Raw genomic sequence first — 19726 nt, 5'->3', positions numbered from 1 at the left:
CAAGTTTTTGCCAAATTCTATAAACCTGTTCCAAAATTGCCTCTAGAATTTTCTTTTTGCTATGTCAAGCACTAATAATATCAAAGGCACTTGTCTACTTGCACTAGGTCAGCTGTCAATTACATTTCTGTGGCCCTTTGATTACAACAGGCAGGGGAGTCTCATGACACTAAGATGCTTTTTTTTTTTTTTTTTTTTTTCTGGCATTGGGAGCATTGGGAAAGGATTGTAGAGCATATAAGAATCCAACCTCAAACTATTTTTGCCACAAGATAATAATGATAATTACTGATCTGGAATGATGTGAATTACTTAGCAAGAAAAGTCAAAATTAAGTTTTCAAGCAGCTTGAGGTAACTGGAGATTTTCACAAACATTTGGCTCTCATACAAATTCAAGTAAATCTCCATCCTGTTCCCAATGAGCATTACAATTCTGAGCCAGCGGGACAAAATTTTCCCTGACACAGTTAAGAAGATAGTAAGCTTGGTGTCGCTCAGGCAGTCTGCACTCTTTCTTTCTGTCCCACTGGTGGCTGCTTTTATGGTCCTGCTCAGAGGGCTGCTGGGTTTGCAGGACCTTGGTGTTACGTGTGGGGCATACTTGATCAGGGGTACGAGTGGTATGATGCTTGAAGCTTTAGCTGAGCAGGGAGATAACCAGCTATCAAAATTATTCCTCTGGTAGCAGTGTGCTGTAAAAAGCTTTCAAGATTTTTCTGTTGTTTTCTTTTACTTGTGTCCCTCTCCCTCAAAAGACCATAGCAAGGAAATAACCACTTGAAGTGCTGCTGAGACATTTGCTTTTAGATGCCAGTGTCTTACAAGAAGTTCTCAAACTGATTTTAGTTTCCCCCTCAGGCTTAAAATCATGAGAGCCCTATGAATATCCTTCACAAGTTCCTAGCAGTGGCAAGAGACCTATTTATGGATTGCCATAATGCAGCTCCTATTAGTCTCATAACTTTATAATATTGTTTTTCATTTCTTGATTACTAATCCTCTTTCCTCCACATTACTGCGAATTAAAAAATCAACAGTATTAAGTACTACTCAGAGGGTCATTTCTAAGGCCATGAGGAATTATTTTTTTTCTCTAGTACAAACTCTTATCCAAATACCAACTCAAAACAGACTCTGAATGTACATGAATGACATGCTATAAAGTCATGTCATCTATTAAATTCACTGCTCTGTTTTGCACCAAGCATGGTTGGTGACCATTTAACTGTCACAGCTCAGTACCATCCATGGTACAAATCCCTCAGAAGTAACTCCAGAAGTAGAACGTAGTCTCTGACTACAGTTACAATTTCTGGTCGTAACAGGTACTTTAACTTTTTGATAACCTCATCGAGACCTTGTTCAGTGTTTATCAAGGGACTGCTTGTAGGAAGTCATGTCCCTTTAGACCTTCTCGAACTGGAATGTAAAAATCATTAATTCTGTCTGTAAATCTTTTACAGTTGTGTGCACTTTGTCACAGGAGCAGTGTTATTATTAAAGATGGTTTACATGCCTGACAGTTTTAAGAGGAGGAATAAAACTCATGGTTTCTATAAATGGCAATCTTTATTTATTAAAGATTCTACCTCAAAAAGAAATTGCCATCTGCTAACCCAGTGAATGTTGGTGAAACAAAATGCTGTTATTTCCAGTAAACCTTTCCTGGATTTGCTGAGGGTGAATCCCACACTAGCAAAGCGTGTGGGCTAAACAATAAAAGGGTTTGAAACAGGATAATGAGTCACATATATATATATCTGAGGGATATCATGCAGGCATGCCATTCATAGTAGAGAAGATGAAAAGTATCGCACTCCTCAATTTAGGAATTATGAGCAAGATGTGTGAAGATGACTGAGATAAGCACCTTATAATAAAAGATACCTCCCTCTGCTTAATTTGCAGGTTGCCTGAGGCCACTGGTTCTTCCTCATAGTTACATTAACATGTCAGAGTTCGAGTCCTCCTTCCCCGTAGGAACAGTGGTGTATTATCAGTGCTTCCCTGGATATAAACTAGAAGGGGCAGAGTTCCTTGAGTGTATGTATAACCTTATCTGGTCAGATAGCCCACCTAGGTGCCTTGATGTGGAAGGTAAATGTCTTATTGTTTGTTTTTCTTTCCATTTTGCAAAATCAGCATGCTCTATATGATTTGAACTCAGGGCTATGACCACAGTTGTGCTATATGTAATGTTTCCACAGCCTGTGCAGAGTGTATCTGGGTTTTGTTGGGTGCAATCGACTGTGGTTCACTGCACCATTAGCTTTTGGTGTTCCCTAATGTTTGCTCTCTTGGTGTCCAAAGTGCAAGAGGGGAAGCGCCCCTAACAATGATTGCTTTGCCCTTAAAATGTAAATTATTTGAAGTTTTTCTAACAAAAATACTGAGGAAGTTATGGAATTCACATTCATATGCAGACGGTCAGAGTTTCTATAGATACGGATAGATTCCCATGATAAACTAAAAAATGTTCCACAGAAACTCTTAGTTTGGGCTGTGCCAGCTGCAGACATTATTCAGCGCTACACGATGCTGCATGCCTGAATATTTCTTGTCTCTCATAGTCATTAACCTTAAAGAAGAATTTGCAACTAAAATGACTGAGCTAATTTATTGATTAGGAACATAAAAACCATTCAGTGTGAAACAGAGGTAAATCGTACCAAGCCAAAGGAATAATCTGTGACTGTAGCTGCAGTGCTGGAATGGAGGATATTGTTGTTCATTTATATTTGCATCCCATCCATTTAAGACAAAGATACCAAATGCATGGTTCCGTACCCTGTCAAAACCTTGTGAACTACCTTCCTCCATCTCCATACTGTGTCTTGAATGAAACATCCCAGGAAGTCATCAGAATCCAAATACATCCTCTGCATTTCATTCCCTAAAGGACTACATTTTTGCTCTATTTCAAGGCTGTAAGCTGGTATAGCTTCTACGTCTATATGTAGAATTTAGCTAAAAGCAATTATAGTAATTCATATGTGATGCTTATGTCACTGAGCTAAATGCTAAGAATTGCAGAAGTGCAAAAATTTGCCAACAGCATCAACAAAGTGATATACTGCACAAAAATAAAAAAATTATCCTTATTTTTAACTGACAATTCAAGTTCCAAAATTCAAAAATGCCTTTGCAGTTTTGGAATGACATAACAAGATGATTTTTTTTTTAAATTTAGCACATCTTAAAAGATTAATCCCAAATCAGGTCTGTAAGCCATTTTTTGGAAGGTTTGTTTGTTGTTTATAGCATGGAAAATACAGTAAAAAATCTGAAGGGCCCACTTAGGCTTAATCCAAACAGTACAACTGTTTTGATATAAAGGACAATTCTCCAGTTAGGAAGATAAGAGCATTAAAATACAGAAGCTCAAGTGTATGAAGCAGAAAAAGTTGTGTCTTATCCTCACTTAACACAGGTGAGTGTTCCAGCTCTTATCAAAATATCTGAGAAGACTCACGTGCTCGTTGTTTATTGCTTGTATTATAAAGTCATGGAGAGGCTCTTTTTTCCTGATCATTTAAAACAGGAGATAAGAACTGCTGCAGATAAGGTACATCAACTTGAGATGCCCTCGTTTGAATGGTTTACGCAAGGAGTGTCAGACTCCAGGAATCTTCTTACAAGCCACTACTCTTAATTAGTGGGCAAATCTCCCTCCCTGCATATTTTTTATTCTGCACCTTGCATACCGATGTCAAGCTCATTTTCCATCATTCCTTTTACATATGAGATATAATGTCACCAAGCAGTATTTTTCACAGAGGAAATCTGCACATAACAAATTAATTCCATTTATTATTTCCATGATCAATTCAAAATTTATTGTTGTAATGACATTTCCTGCTCAGTATTTTAATACGGTCATGATTAAAAGCAAATGGTTGTTAGCCAGCTATAGGAAACCATTTCAGAGCTGATGTTCTGCTATAAGCAATGCTGCTTACAGCTTTCTGGTTTTGATATATGTTCTTCTTGAAGCCTTCGCAGAAGGAATTTCTTAAATGTGTGTGTACTCACACAAATGCTATATGTCAATCTTGTGAATTTTTCCCTCTTCGTTAGGCTAAATACATTCTGAATGAAGGGTTTGTAGCTCCATTTAAATAGTTACAGCAGGGACCACTCGGCTCCCATCGTACAGCTTTCTTTCTAATGCTCAGTCCAGTCTTATTCTCAATATTGGCAAGCGCAGAGCTTCCACCACCTCTGGCAAGAGACTAATTTTTTGCTGATAGGGAAGAACACTTTTCTGATAATTAAAATCACTGTTGCTTCAGTCACAGCAGCACATAAAAATTGTGTTACCTGGTACTGAAGCGCAGCCAACGCTGCAGTTAGGCAGCGGCTGCTCAGAAACAGCTGTTTGCATCTGATCAGGGAAGGTGTTCTAGCTCAGGCAAATAAGGATGCCTCTAGCTCAGATTGCCAAGTATTTACTGGGATGAGATCCTCTTCTTAAATGCTTGTACCTTTGCCAAATTTAAAACATTTGGATTGATTTTCAAGTGTCTGCCTCAAGCTGAATCATTTGGGAAGCTTCAGTTGAAATGGTTCAGCTGTATCTGAGAATGACAGTAGAGGAAATGGTGTTGGTTTACCAGTGCTAGAAAATTTTACAGTCATTTAGAGAGTGAGATGAAGCATCTTAACACTTCATTTTCTTCTCCTTTAAGTCCTCGATTTATATATTTTCTTAATATCCTTTTTTTCTAGTGGAATTCCATAATTATGCAGAAGTTTTTTAAACTTTCTTTTGTACTGAAACTTACTAGACATTTCCAAGGTTATATGAAAATCTAAGGAAAATATAATTTTATTTATTTATATTATTTTTAAATTACCAATTTGGGCTTAATCATCCATCTGTAGAAGTGTTAGTGATAGCCTTCTGTAAAATCAGATATGCAAAAGATGGGTGGAAAAACCCTTAAATTGAAGATTACCACATGGGGTGTAAACATTAATTGTAAAATCAGATGGCTTCCAGAAACACTGGAGGAAAGCAAACACTTGAAAACATACTGGTATGGAACTCTGTGACGTGAAACATATAGAACTAGTAAATGTTTATGATATGATACTTTAAGGTGAATAAAGACATTACACAGGGTTTGGAGAAATGTAAAAAAAAAAAAAAAGAAGCCAGGCCATTAGTACTTTGGGAATGTGATCTGCATATGATTACACACCTTGCCATCTGGACTATGTATTTTAATCTTTCATGCCCTTTGGAAGACTTTCAAGAAGACATAAGGAACAGTTCTTATGAAGAACTGGGCGGAGGGATGGGGGGGAGCAGGCAAAGAGAGGAACGGCTGGGAGAATTTGATTATGCTGCTAATGCTTAGAATATAAAGTAGTTGTACGGATAGTGTAACTGGGAACTCACAGCTTTTATTTAAGAGTAAAAAGGAAAACAGCTTGATTGAATGTGTAAACAACAGACAGGATCCTATTATCTGGAATGTCTGGTTTCAGCATCATCCCAGCTGAACAGAAGAGCCAGTCCTGCAGGAAATCAGACATACTGCAATATCAAAACTTCATTCTGCATGCTAGGATCAACAGATTCTCTAGCTGAGGTTAAGCTTGAAAGAATGTAAAATAGAGAGTATTTCAAATTTTTGTAGGTCCAAAATTAAAATGAAACAAACATGAGGAATAGACTTCAAAGGGGAGATTCAATGAGTAGAAGAGAGGAAAAACATACAAGAAAACCAAAGGCATTTCTGAACTCTGGTATAAAACCACCTTGTGGGGGGAGGTGAAAAGATACAATGCTAATCAACCACCAGTTACAGAAAGGATCCTGAAAATTATTGAAACTATGAAAGAAAGATAGGAGAAGAAAGAAATTAAGAAAATTGTACAAAGCCAGAAGAAGTGCAAGGGAACCCCAGAAAACCCTACCTGGAGCACCAGGAAACTTCTGAAGAATAAAAGGAGTTTAGTCAGATGAAAATTAAAACCAGTGAAGTATGCTACAAATGAAAAAAATATTCTGGAAAGACAGGCAAGATTACAGGACAGAGCTTTAAAATTATTCTTCTCATAAACCTGAGGACAGACCCTCATAAAGGGGGTCTGATAATTCTGACATAGAACCTAGAAAGTAAAGAGCATGAAAGAGCAGTGGAGGAGGGCGGTATGACAGGTGAAATGCCATAGCCGCTTAATATTTCAAAACAAAGTGTCTTAAACTTTCTAACCAATTACACACAGGACACTTTGAAGGAAAGCTTCAAATATTTTAATTCTTATGTAACAATTGCTAATGCCATAAACAGTGATTGATGCTAGGCTATATGTTTGATAAACTATGCCCTTAAAATACTTTAAATTCTTGATGGAACATACAGCAATACATTGCAAAAAAAGATACAAGTCAGCCTGTAATCAGTTGACGTTCAGGAGTCAGAATAAAGTAAGGGATCCTAAGCCTGAGATATTGTGCATTGGTAGGAATGGATTTCTCTCTGTGTTTCTTTGTTGACATTGAGAAGACTTTAGATAAATTCCATCCTGACAGACTGATGCGTATCCTCAGGGAAGATGATGTTGATGCAGCAGATCTCCAACAGATAAAAATCCTGTGGAGGGAGCAGAGGGCAGCAATACAAACAAGCTGTGAACACTGTGGTATTAAGAAATTAAGAGAGGTAGATATTAAGATTCTGTTCTATATTTACACCTACTGAGCTTGCAGGCAGGAGGGAGAATAAATTAAATATTGCTTAACTGCCAAAGAGGTCATCCAAGTTAACTGAGTTAATGTTAACATAAGATGCATCGATAGCCTTGTTTTTAATAGCTCTGACTAGAGCAGCATTTCAGAATATATTCACTGCCTACAGCAATGCTTCTTGCAACTCAGGAATGATAGCCAGCAGTAAATGCTCAAATAGCAGCAGCCAGTGATATCTGTAAGCACCTTTACTTGGGCAACACCTTTATATCAGTGACACCTTTAGCCTGATGGCCAGAGGATGAACTAGGCTGATAGTGTTTCGCCTGGGGGGGGGGGCAATTAAGTCATAGAAAGCAAGGGTGATGAAGAAGTTTAAAGGGAAAGTTTCTTTTAAAAGAACTCATTCAATAATTCTACGTGTTTCTGCACTGTAAACGGTTCATCACCCAGGAGTGCAGAAATGATACACATCCAGCCACCCTGTATGAGTGTGGAACACTTTAAGGAGCTGCACATAGTGACTGGGAATATCTGGATTTTGTGCTGTTAGAGAATCCTGAAACGTACCTATACACCTTTACCCACAGCTGAAGAGACATCGAAAAGAATTGAATTCAGAAAGAGCACAGTGACATGAAACACTAGGCAGACAAATTATGTTCTTCTGTGGACATCCTGCTTAATAATCCTCCAGTCTCTTAACTCCAGCAGGTGTATTGCAAACTGAAACAGAAAGAAATCCAGATCACATTTGGAGACAAAGTGATACACAAAAGTGGGCTTTTTACAGATCTTGTTATGAGGGATGGAGGGTTTAGAGAACAGTCTGCAAGTTGAAGACATTGTTTGAAGAAGATAAATACCCTTATATTTCTAAGTCACTGCTCCTTTGTTGCATTGCAGAAATCTTTGATCTTGGCTGTGATTGGAATAGATACCTTCTCTGCTGCTCATAGTTTTTCAAGAAAGCAACAGAAAACCAACTTGTAATCTGTTCTTTTTATGTCTTGTGTTTCTGCTTGATGCACAGGACTGTCACAGTAAATCATTGTTTTACACCTGCTCTATCACCTGTGTACCTTTCAGAAACTCAGCGTTTCCAGAATCAGCCACATATCCCAACTTTTTTATGGAGCTGTAATTTCTGCCCTTAAGTTCCACGTTAGCTGCCAGATGCACGTAGTGTTTTATCCACGGTGCTTTAAATATGCTGAGGATTAGGTGGGGGAAAGCAGACAAAATTTCTCCCTGAGGGCTGTTTTATAATATTAATCTTTAACTGTATCTGGCAGGGCTCCTCAGAAAGAAAAAGCACACTGCATTGTCTACTTTGAAATCAAATGCCTCAGTGCTAAAAAGACCATTACTGATCAGAAAGTCAACTGTTCATGAGAAAAGGAAGAAATCAAACTAGAAGCACATGATGAAGAAAGCTAAACCAATCTGCTATACATGAGACCACAGTGCTCCAAGCACTCCCATGTGAATAATGAGTATAAATATTTCCTTAAAAGATGATTATGGCCCTCTTGCTAAAAGAACTCCTAGCTCTCTATTGCTGCAAACTCATAATTGATTTTTTTGTAGTTTAAATGAAAATTGCACTTTTTAACTTAGAATTTATAGGAGAAAGATCACTTGGGGTGTGTTTCAACCCATATCTTTTGTGAAATGCATTTGAAACTAAAGGCTTTGGTGTTAAGATGGATGTTTCACAGGTTGCTGTGCTGGGAATGGCAGGATCGGTGGGTATGAGAGTGAGTTTGACGTGATGCTCCTGGAGGAGCTCAGCTGACTGGAACCACAAAACGGGCTCTGTAATCTGTAACGCCACTAACGAGGAAGCTCTGTGTACATACAGTAAGTGATTGTAAATCACCTGTTTCCATTTAGGAATCAGCTAATGTTAAACTATTAATAAAATAGGCTTGAAACTAGTTTTATACTGTTTCATTTAGGCTCACACAGCTGGTGTCGGTGATAGCAATTTTCAGGAAGACGGTGTTTGTCAAAGCTAGACCAGAGAAGCAGCTTTTCATTAAAAACTTAGTTATTCAATTCATTTCACACTTCATAGATGGTGAAAAGCACTTCTCAGTGTGCACACATTGAAAGGCTTGCCTCGCTATTGTAGCTGGTACAGAATTAGCCAGGGGTGATTGTCTCAGGGTAGAGCAAGCAGCTTGGAGCTCTGAGATTTGGGGTGTGTTCCTCGCTGCTTGAACACTGACTTGCTGAATGGTCGAGAAGAAGTTGCTTAGCCCGTTAGGTGTCTTTTCGGAAGAAAACACGTAGGTGGCATTGTGGAAGTTAAGTAATTGAGAAAGGTTAAGATTGAAAATTATTTGGAAATTATTGGCTATGAATACAATATTTTTAATAATTCTTGCTGGCAACTTTCAAGAAGTAAATTGGCTGGCAGGGAAACTTCAGGGTTCAAAATAAGCATCTTGTATCTTTGTTACTTTAAGTCATGTCTACTGTCAGGCTTACTAGGAGTTACTTTATATAGTAGCGCTCACTTAGTTGTTTTCACTAAGCTTTCTATTCTGGTATTACTATTGGTGCTGTTGTTTTGCTGTGGGAATGAGTCATCAGAAAAGTTCCTCAAAGCACGTCTTCACTTTCAAAACACGAATTCAATGGCTTCAAAGTTTTTCTCACTTGTTCCAGTACAGCTATAATATGCACTGTCTCCCTTCACAATGCCAGCCCCATTTGTTATAGGAATGGATCGGTAGGATATTAGTAAGCTGATGTTCACAATAAACAAAAAGTTATTCTAGAAATTATTCCTGTTCTGCCTACATTTCTGAAGAGTGTCATTAGAAATAAATTCTCATTAAGCAGCTGTTCTAGACTGAGATGTTTTGACAGGGCTTATTTTAAAGCAACTGGGTTTGCTATTTCCTTCCTTTTACAAACCTCTTAATTTTTTTCTTCAAGCTCTCAACTGGATATGAGTGGTTGAGTCCAACATTTCTTCCATCCTACTTACAATACTGGACAATTTAATGGGAATTTTTATTTTGCAATTTTAGAATTAAAATACTTGGTTTTTTACATTACTATAAAATCTAAGTATAGAATAAAAAAATCCATTTTTTAAATGTTTAAAGTGCAGAAGTAATTTCCTTTGCCCCTTCTTCTTCCTCTTGGCCATCCACTCCCACTTCCCCCATGCATTTCCATATTTGATATTCCACTAGAAATACCAATTTTTGTCTACCAGCTTTTGCCTTGACATCTTTTTGGCTACCAAATAAATCAGGAAATTATCTAAATAGTATAGTGTCTTTAGAGTTTAAAAAATCCACAACCAACAGCTACTTTTTTTTTTTTAACACCACCGATTTATTTTCTTTTTGTTTGTTATTTTTTAAAAACTCATAACTTATTAAGAAACATTTGCCTTTGCGAAAGATGCTAATATTGGTGTTCCATCAAATTAATATAGGATATAAGCATTACATTCCCATCCATACTGACTATTTTATAATATGTTGTTATGTGTGTTTGAGAGGACAAGGAGCTTGAAATTGCTGTACTGTGCAGTGCAAGTGTGATTCATGTGCTGGTAATACCTGTGGAAATGGCCAGGTCTGTCAGATGAACTGGACAGGAATTGTTGAAGCATGTGAGAGAAAGGCTTCTTGGTTGAGTATTTTATTCTGAGGGTCTGAAGGGTGATGACAGGTGGGGACCAGGCCACCCTAGATGGCAAGAGTCAGACTTGCTGGGACATAGACTGCTGGGTCCCATTTAGTAAATCATGGCTCAAATTAAACATTGGTTGGAATGCAGTAGCCAGATGACAGATGTTCAGATTTCTGGTGTTAATTAGTGTCTTGATATGTACAAGAATGACAAGTGAGGGTCAGGAGAAGCTGCTGTTCTCTCCCAGTTTGTTCACAAAACAGATGGTGTGTCCACCTCTTTGATCACTATCTAACGAGATACACCAGCATTTTCCCTGCACACTGGAACTGGCAGGTTTTTACCCGTGTCTTTCTCATCATGAAGTGTCATCTTCATCTTTTCTCACTCTTTGCATAGTGAGCAGGCATTCATGGTGTGTTTGGAAGAAGCATTATTTTTGATTAGCCCTGTCCATCCTTGTGTCAAACAGAAAATGTCTGGCCTTACACCGGGCTTTTCTGCTAACCCACTTAACTGAACAACTAATGTCCCATGTGAAAGGCACACTAGTAGCTAGAGAAAAAACATACTATGCAAAAAATCAGAGGTGGAGAATAGACTTCTTGCTTATTCCTACCCCTTTTTTATAAGTAAGCGCCCTGTATTTCAAGCCATTTTTGCTTTTATTTTTTGGCTCATGTACAAAAACTGGACAAAACCTGAACAATTTACCTCCCGCCTACTTTGACCAAAGACTCAACTGACTAGCCATTGAGCTGATTGACTAAAAAGAAGTTTTTGAGTACTGCAAGTGTAACTCCCCTATTATCTCTCTACCAGTGGCTTTTAAGAAGTGACAACTTTATTCTGTGCCATTAATGTTAATTGAGAATGTGCTAATGCCAAAAAATCTCCCCTCCCTCCTACCGTTCCAGTGTCAACAGTGCAGAACTACTGCAGCATCCTCTGGGCAGAGTTTAAAAAGCTTCTTGACCATAATGGGTAGGAAAAATTACTGGGTGAACTCCATTTATTCCTCCAGTGTCTGGTACAGAGGCTGCGATGGAAGAGGCATGCCCAGGGGGCAGACCAGCCTTTGCCTTTCGCTGTGCTGTCTCTTGCAGGGACCCCATAAAGCCGAGCTTGGGGTCTTGGCACCTCAGGACAACTCACAAAAGGGAGGCTGCCTGCAGATGGGACATATTGGTTTTTTTGTTACAAAAAGCTCTCCTATTAGCCTGAAGCAGGTCCTCTGCTCCAAGCCAGTATGTGACAGTGTTTGTAACACAAGGCTCAACTCCACAGGTTTTAAGCTCTTCCTAAGAGCGCTAATCTTTCATTAAAATCAGTCAGAGGAGAAAACCCATAGCTTATCTCAGAGGAGAGGCCTCAGCTCCAGGAGCTCCTAAGAGCAGGTGGGAAAGTCCATCAAATCAAATCAGGAATTATTCCTCCCTCCAGCTGGCATCCTGAGCATCCCAGAAGGGATCTGCTTGCCATATAAACACACTTGTTCTTTCTTTCTGATGAACTGTTCAGCTTTTCAGCTGAGATTGCTGAGCTGTAAGATTCCTCTAAGTCCCCTTATGGTCTGTGGCAAATTGCTCTATAGAGACTGATCCGGAGATCCGGGATCACGTGCTGCAGCACCACCAGCAGACACTGCCTGAATTGTGTCTGTCCCTTTGACAAGCTCCGAAGCGAAGGACATACACATGTGGTCTTTTAATGTTGATCATCAGAAGATAGGAGTGGATTATCCATGCTGGATGTCGCAGTTAGCGCATTAAAGTCTGAAAATCCTTATAAAGTTAAGATGCTGAAAGCTATTGGTGGTAAAGTTTTGGTGTCACATTTAAGAACAGCATCTAGGGCTTTTTTTAAGCTGTGAGAACTAATTGAAGTAGAATTCACTTGTCTGTATGATTATTTATCATTCATACTGCCATCAGCTTTGACAGAGAAAATGCACTTGTCAGGCACAATTTTATTTTAATCAGTTTGTGGTTATTTTCATTCTGTGAGTTTGATTCATTTGCCTCAAGTCTATTGCCTGTAATTTACAAATACAATTAGGATTGATCACGGGGAATGCTAGAATTTTAACTTTCCTGGAAAACTTCAGTGGGCTTAGGTTTTCCACCTGAGATTTCATCCATATTTGTTCTGGCACATTCCTTTAATCTGTGTAACCAGTATCTTGCACTGGTATCCCACATAATACTATGTGAATACCAGCAATAAGGGATCTGAGCCTGTCAGGTCTTCTGACCCTGTTAAAATCTAGTATCTTTAGGAGCTAAGAGTGTTCAGCAACCCTCCAGACTTTCCTGCTTTTCCGTGATCAAAACTAAGGCCACTTCATGGCTGTCCTGGCACTGACTTTAAAGGATCTTGGGCCAGGATGATCATGGGAATGGTGCAAGTTGAGAAAGGCACTGGGTGTAAGACTGACTGCCCAGAGCTCAAAATTAGTTCATTTTTTGTTGTTTGTTATGCATCTCATTCAATTTGATTTAATTTGGAAAAAGAGGCTCCAAACCTGAACGTTACTGCTTTTACATGGGGGCCAGTTTTCCCCTGCAGCTGTTGAGGGAAAACCCCTGACCCTGAGAGTCCAGCTGACGTAGGAACAAAGCGCTGTTTCATTTGAGCTAAATACCCTCCTTTTCAAACCAGCTGCATTGCATCTGCTGTTTGTAAGAGTGTTTAATGCAAGAGCTGGTGGCAGGTATGACCGCTTCAAGCTTGACTCTAATTCATGACGAATGCTCAGCAGCTCATTAAATGTTTGCAGAAGTTTCCAGGAAGCATCAATACACGAGCATTTCTCCTGAAATATGGAGGGTGTCAGGGGAAGGGATGGCACCCATTCTTAGCACTGGGGACATACCCTACATGGAAAAGTGATGCTCTTGTTCTCATGTTTTATAAAATATGTTTCCATTTGTAAACAGACTTGACAGCTCTGCATCTGGGTTGTACCCACAGTGTATTGTTTTTAATCTGCCTGGAAATTTGTTATTCCTGAGCTGATCCACATTGCTGGCACAAGACACCAGCGCTGAGGCTTTTTTTATTCAGCAGGTTGCTTTGGCCCTTGATAACATTAAGAGGTTAGGGATGAGGCTGCAGGTACATTGCTGGAGAGGAGAAATTCGTTTCTTTGAGCAGTTGCTCTCTGACAAGATGTGCTCTGCTTTGCTCATTGCTAGAAAGGTGCTGGGCATCTGCACATCTCTTGCAGCTTGCTGCAGCTTAGCAAAACTCAGTTGCAAAGAAGTTTCAGTTGCTGTCTTCCTTTGTTCTCATGCTCTGAGCATAGATAAAAAAAATATATCAGGTTTCCTTCTGGCAGACCAGAATCATTGCTTTCACTGATCATTTTCTTTTTAGTAGAAGAATGATCCCTGATAGGGACAAAAGGTGCTTTCCTACTATTTCAGTCTGACACCTTTGCCCTAGTCTGAAGAAAATTGTTTTCAATCTTGAGTTGACTTCCAAGTAAAGCATTCCTCTTTTTCATGGGCCCAGAGACTTTGGAAAGTATGCAGAGTATTGAGGATGTGAATTTTTATGAGAATTACTTGCTCTGATTTCAAGTTATTATTAAGCCTTGCCAGTGAAAATGCAAACAAAACCATGTCTCCAGGGGATGGGGAATAGACATTGCTGCACATTGTAATCAGCCTCTCTTGAAGATTCATTTAATATCTTGTGTATTTTTTTTATGAAATGCATTATTCATGTAACAAGATTCACAGAGAGAAGCAGCTGAATTCTAATTTCTGGAAAGATTCTTCTTCCAAGAGATGGCATTTTCATTATTTAAATCAATGCTGTAGTTCTTGCCTGCATGAGGGAGGCACAAAGTGAAGGGAACAGCCTATAGATGGGGCACTGAAGCCAGTCAGTTACTGCCTCTGAAGGCACATAAAACAAGCCATCCAGTAATTTAAACCAGTTTTGGGTCAGTATGTAGCCATTTAAGACATCATTACACTTTGCAGGGGTTTTTTTTTCCCTCTGTGTTAGAAGCATTTAAGAAAACAGTAATCACCTATCACTTACTCAGTGGAAAAGTTTCCTCTCTTATAAAAATACTGCTTGTGAGATGCTTTCCCTGCTGCTGTTTCCTGGAGAATGCTCCCTTGGTTCTCCATTCAGTTCATCTGCCCAGCCATGTGAGACAACATTTCTTTTGATTTCAGGTCCTACAATAAAAGTTCCACATGTTTATATTGCAATTCTCTCTTATTTACCTAACCTTATGTAAACCACTGTACTTAATTAACACAGGCTCAGTCTCTGCTCTATTTAAGACCTCACTCCACCAGCGCTCCCGCTGAGATCAGTCAGGCTGTTCAGAGATAACAAAACACAAATAACACTGGTAGAGTTTAAGCGGTAGAGTTTAAGCTCAACTTAATAATATTACAGTGGTACAGACTGTAAGTGCTTAAGCAACATTCTGTGCCGTGCATCTCTTGCGACACAGTTGATGGCAAACTTATTTTTTAAAGTGAGCATTTAGCAATTTAACTAGTGCTTACAACCATTTAATTATATTAATGCCACAAAAAAAAAAAAAGGATCTTACAGCTGAATTTGCAATGCTTCATAATGAGAGATTCTTCTTATTTTGACTGTCCCCTCCATCCCCATATAGCCATCTTATAGACATACGTGTCCCCTTTGGTCTTCCTCTCGCCCTCCCCTTTCCTCAGAGGATGGGAAGCTTCCCAGATCCCATCTCCCAGGGCTTTAAACAAGCAGGTGATGGCAGAGCTCGCTGGGGTCGGTGAGAGCCGAAAGTGACCCCCCAGTGCGTGTTGCCCTGTGGAAGGTGTGCATCCATCCCCTGGTGCAGATGGGCGCCAGGTCTCCCAGCTGCAGTGGTCTGGTACCACTGAGATCAACCCCAAAGCTGCAGGGAGCCTGAAAGGGAGCCTGAAATGTGCCCTGTGCATTTTGACACGCTGAAGCGACCCACCAGTGGGTATCTGGCATTAATGTCTTTCTCCTTTTGTCTTTGTTTATTTGCCCAAGTTTGTCCACTACCTCCAATGGTGAGTCATGGAGACTACATCTGCCACCCGCGGCCTTGCGAGCGATACAACCACGGGACGGTGGTGGAGTTTTACTGTGATCCCGGTTACACCCTCACCAATGACTACAAGTACATCACTTGCCAGTATGGAGAGTGGTTCCCCTCCTACCAAGTATACTGTGTCAAAACAGGTAAGGGAGCAGCAATGGCATTACTTCTGCCCTCTTTTAAGAACAAATGTATTGGTCTGTAATGCCTGGTGAACTTCATCTGCTTCATGGTTAAGTGATGAACTCTGATTTTAAGATGCTATTAAATATGGTATTTTTTTTATTTCCGAGATCCTGAATGATTCTAAACCATGTCAATTGTTAGCTCTTCAAATGTATTTTTCAACATCTGCTGGATATTTTTATATGTACATAAGATAAATTCACGATTGCACGTATAAAAGAAGTCAAGGTTGCTTTTGATATCTGGCATTGGGTACATGCGTTTTTATACAACATACATATAAAAGATCACCTTCTGAGTATTGTTGAAGTATTCATACAAAATAGCAACAGTAATAATCAAGCACAACTCTTGTATTGCCTTTTTGTTACAGAACAAACCTGGCCAAATACACAGGAGAGCCTCCTGACTACATGGAAAATAGTTGCATTTACTGCTACCAGCGTTTTATTGGTACTGCTACTGGTTATTTTAGCCAGGATGTTCCAGACCAAATTTAAGACACATTTCCTTCCAAGGTTCGTAGTGTTCTCTTTTTTTTATATATTGAGGGCCTCGATTCAGTTTCTACATTCAGCACTCCTTGCTGAAGAGATGGAGCAGCTCATGAGCCTTGCAGATACCTCCATCTTCTGCTCTGAGCAGAACTCTCTGAACTATTGGTGTGGAAGGGCACCCCCAAACACCTGCAGTAGTCCTTTCTGCATCTTAGATAAAAGGCAAAGTTTGTCGGTTCGCTTTGGGAGTAATTACAGCTCTGCTACTGAGAATTGCTGCTTCTGCATGTAAAAATAGCTGACAATATTTTTAAATACTCATTTTCAGGTGCTGGGGGAATTAATTTTTTAACTACTGTAGACTTAGTAATGTAAGTTTTAAGAGAGAATTTCTTTGTTCTCTGTGGACAAATTTATATTAAAAGTTTGCTTTCCCTTCATGAGTATTATTTTCATCACGATTCATAAGCATCTCCTACATCTTCCTTTATTTCCATAAAATACCATGTGGCTATGAGCATTTGTCATTGATTTTCACAGCACTCCTCATGAAACAGGTAGGTGGGAATTATTATTATTACCTTACAACTGGAAAAATAAATGCAGGCATGCTGAGTGTTAGACAAAGCTAGTACTGTACCTGGGTTTAGACTTGTTTCTAGTTTTCAGTCTGCTCAGTGTGCTATGGACCTTCACTGTGTGACTCCTCTCCTGTGCTTGCTTTTTCTCGTGTCTTTATCCTACCACACACAGAAAACAGAGGTCAGAAAGCTGTATGTCAGTACATATATGCAGCAGAAAGGACTTGGTGATCTTATCAAGAAATGTGTACATAAAAGTATATAGATTATATAAGTAAGGTCTACATTTATATACATATATATGCATGTATACAGTATATGGGGAGCAGTATAGACATACATATATAACTAGGAAGATCTCTGCACTACTGATAGCTTTGTAGCTCATACTCCTCTAGCTTATTGAAATGGCTTTTTGTCCTCTCCTTTTCAGATGTTTTCATGTTCTAAAGGTACCTGGGACTAATTCCCTTCTGCTAGGACTCTACTGTGATTTAATGGGCTACTGAACAATACTATAGGCTTTGATAAAAATGTTTTGCTTAGAAAATAAACCAGCTTAGTACTGGTTAAGGAAGCCTTTGTCCTTTGAAAGTTAAGACCTGAAGGAGGCCACAAACCCGGCCACCAAAGCCCTGTCATCTCAGTGCCTGTTTACATGGGCTGTAAACACTTTTGTGCTCTAGCTCACATCTTTCCAGGGGTTCAGATACTTTTGACTGGTGAACTAAATCTGCGATTTTATATCCACGATACCTACTGTGCACAGCACAGCAAATGGTGCTCCTTATCTCTTCCAAGCACCTGTTTTCCTTCCCTTCTCAAAATTGTTCTTCACATTTTTCTGATTCTAACAGATTCCACCTGACTGTCAAACCTGAGCAGAGTTTTGCTAACCCGTGAAGCAGACATTTCTGTGAATGTTAATGACCCTGTAGCTTCATTTTGCATGACTAGAAAGTGCTGCGTTTCCTTAAGTTCAGCGGTTGCTCCGACGTGCTTCTGCCATGCTCCTGCTCTCTGTGATAACTTGTCTGTGTTTGACGTAGAGGCAACCACGAGGGCTCCATGGGTGACCCCGACTTTGTGGTGGTGGATGGCGTTCCCGTCATGCTGCCTTCCTACGATGAAGCTGTGAGCAGTGGCTTGAATGCTCTGGCACCTGGATACTCAGTTACCACAGACCAGGGGCATATTTTGCAGACAGAAGATCAGAATCCTCCTGCTTACCCTGGCCCCAGGATTACAGACACGCTGCCTAGTGAATTTGAGACCTGTGACAGTAGGTCGGGCTCCTCTGAACTGCTCCAGACTTTGTACCCGTCCCCGGCATGCCAAGCAGCAGCACTTCCCGATTCGGATCGAACTGATGTATCCCACAGCACTGCTGGGGAGGCTGAGTCCACGAGTCCGCGGATCGACATTGCAGATGGTGAGTCTTGCGTAAGTGCAACAGATGAGTCTGTAAACAGGAGCCATCATGTGTACTGTCACATCAGGAATAAACCCAGGTGACTTGCATGTACTTTCTCCATGGTTTTGTCCACATCTTAATTTGGACTTTTTTTAAGCTATTCTCCTCCATGGTCACAGAGCTTTGTGTCTGTGATATGTCCTTGCTTGTTGTGGTGCAAGGGATTGGAATCCCAGGCCAGAAGGTTGCTGCCCAGATCCCACAACAGCAGTCTCACCAACAGGGATGTCAGCGGGAACCTGTGCACAGCAGCAAAGCCAACCATCATCTTGCCTGTGTTGGTCTGTTCATCTGCTCCTCAACTCCTACGCTCACAACTCCCTCACATGCCGTGGCTTTCACAGCAAACAACAGGATTTTCTCCTTAAAATGGAAAGCAAATCATGTTTTCCTACTCAGCCAAAATTAGCAGCCTTTATTAACAAACTCATCAAGTCTGTGTGCACAGCAAACTGTTCAGTCTGAGGCGTGTGCGCATTAAGCCGCGGACGTGGGAGTCACAGCATAAGGGGAACGTACTCACTGGGTGGAGAAAGTCTTCCTGCTTCATAGGGTTGGGGCTAGCTTTTAATGGTATCACAAGGGGAAGAGGACAGCTAGCAGGAGGAGGGTGAAATTATGATAATGCCAGTAAAAGTCCCTGCCTGCTCTGAATGCTGTTTCAGTGATTAATATAGTAGAAACGATGTTTGCATTTATGTTTTGTGGGCCTAACTTGTTTCAGATAATCTGGATCGTTTCAGTGGGTTAATTTTCATATAGGCTTTAGAGCTGATACCGTATGTCTTGTTCAGATTTTTGCAATGTCCATTTCTGTTTTTTCTAGAATTGCTAGTACCAATACGCTGCAAAAATATAAAGGGAAGTTACAATCAGCAATCATTGCTATTTCTTTTTTTCCCCTAGAGATTCCTTTGATGGAAGAAGACCCTTAGCCTGCACAGAGATGTGTCTTCATCACATTGCGCTGTTGGGTGACACGAATCATGAGGATTTAGAGATAGAAAAGACTATCTGTGGATTTGGGGAGGGTATTTTCCTACTTATCAATCTTCCACGCGATGATGTCACCAGATGGGGTGTACATCTTAATCCACAGCAGGGATAACAGCATCAGCATTTGGAACAGCAGCAGTTTTATGAATGAATCCTGGGGATTTGATGAGAGCAGATGTAGAAAAAGAACTGTGGCTTTTTAGAAATAAAATGTATATCTGCATCGCAGAAAGTCGTATGGTTCTGTAAGAAATACTATTGGATTTTGATACTAACTGCCTCACAAAAGCATGTCAAAGTATGTAAATTTGCTTATAAAGACTGCTTTAAAGGATCTATGGACCTCTAGTTTATGAAGAATCCTTACAAGTTTAAAAAAATACTGGTACTGAAATGCAAAAAAAAGAGGAAAGATCTCTTTGGCTTTCCTATGTTAACCAGGAGGCTTTTGATTGAGTTGTTGATGATTTTGTTTCAGACCACATCTGCAGAAAATATAACAGAAATTATGGGATTCATATATATACTTTGATGTATGATAGCAAATATA

The 19726-nt window shown here is 39.8% G+C and overlaps 1 protein-coding gene across 1 annotated transcript in view; it reads left to right on the top strand.

Annotated features, from left to right (window-relative positions):
* Nucleotides 1-19726, top strand: part of SUSD4 (sushi domain containing 4) — a gene marked incomplete at its 5' end in the record, with an annotated part of 29026 nt that extends 9300 nt beyond the window's left edge. The window contains 5 exons of the mRNA XM_010083962.1: nucleotides 1911-2099; nucleotides 15394-15585; nucleotides 16002-16146; nucleotides 17756-18138; nucleotides 19087-19726. Of these exons, the coding sequence (XP_010082264.1) occupies nucleotides 1911-2099; nucleotides 15394-15585; nucleotides 16002-16146; nucleotides 17756-18138; nucleotides 19087-19115 (938 nt within the window). The remainder of the gene's footprint in view (nucleotides 1-1910; nucleotides 2100-15393; nucleotides 15586-16001; nucleotides 16147-17755; nucleotides 18139-19086) is intronic.

This window comes from Pterocles gutturalis, unplaced genomic scaffold, assembly GCF_000699245.1.
Source record: "Pterocles gutturalis isolate BGI_N339 unplaced genomic scaffold, ASM69924v1 scaffold18910, whole genome shotgun sequence".
NCBI classification, from domain to species: Eukaryota; Metazoa; Chordata; class Aves; order Pterocliformes; family Pteroclidae; genus Pterocles; species Pterocles gutturalis.
The sequence above is the reverse complement of the archived record's forward strand: the minus strand, read 5'-3'. Positions and strand labels throughout refer to the sequence as shown.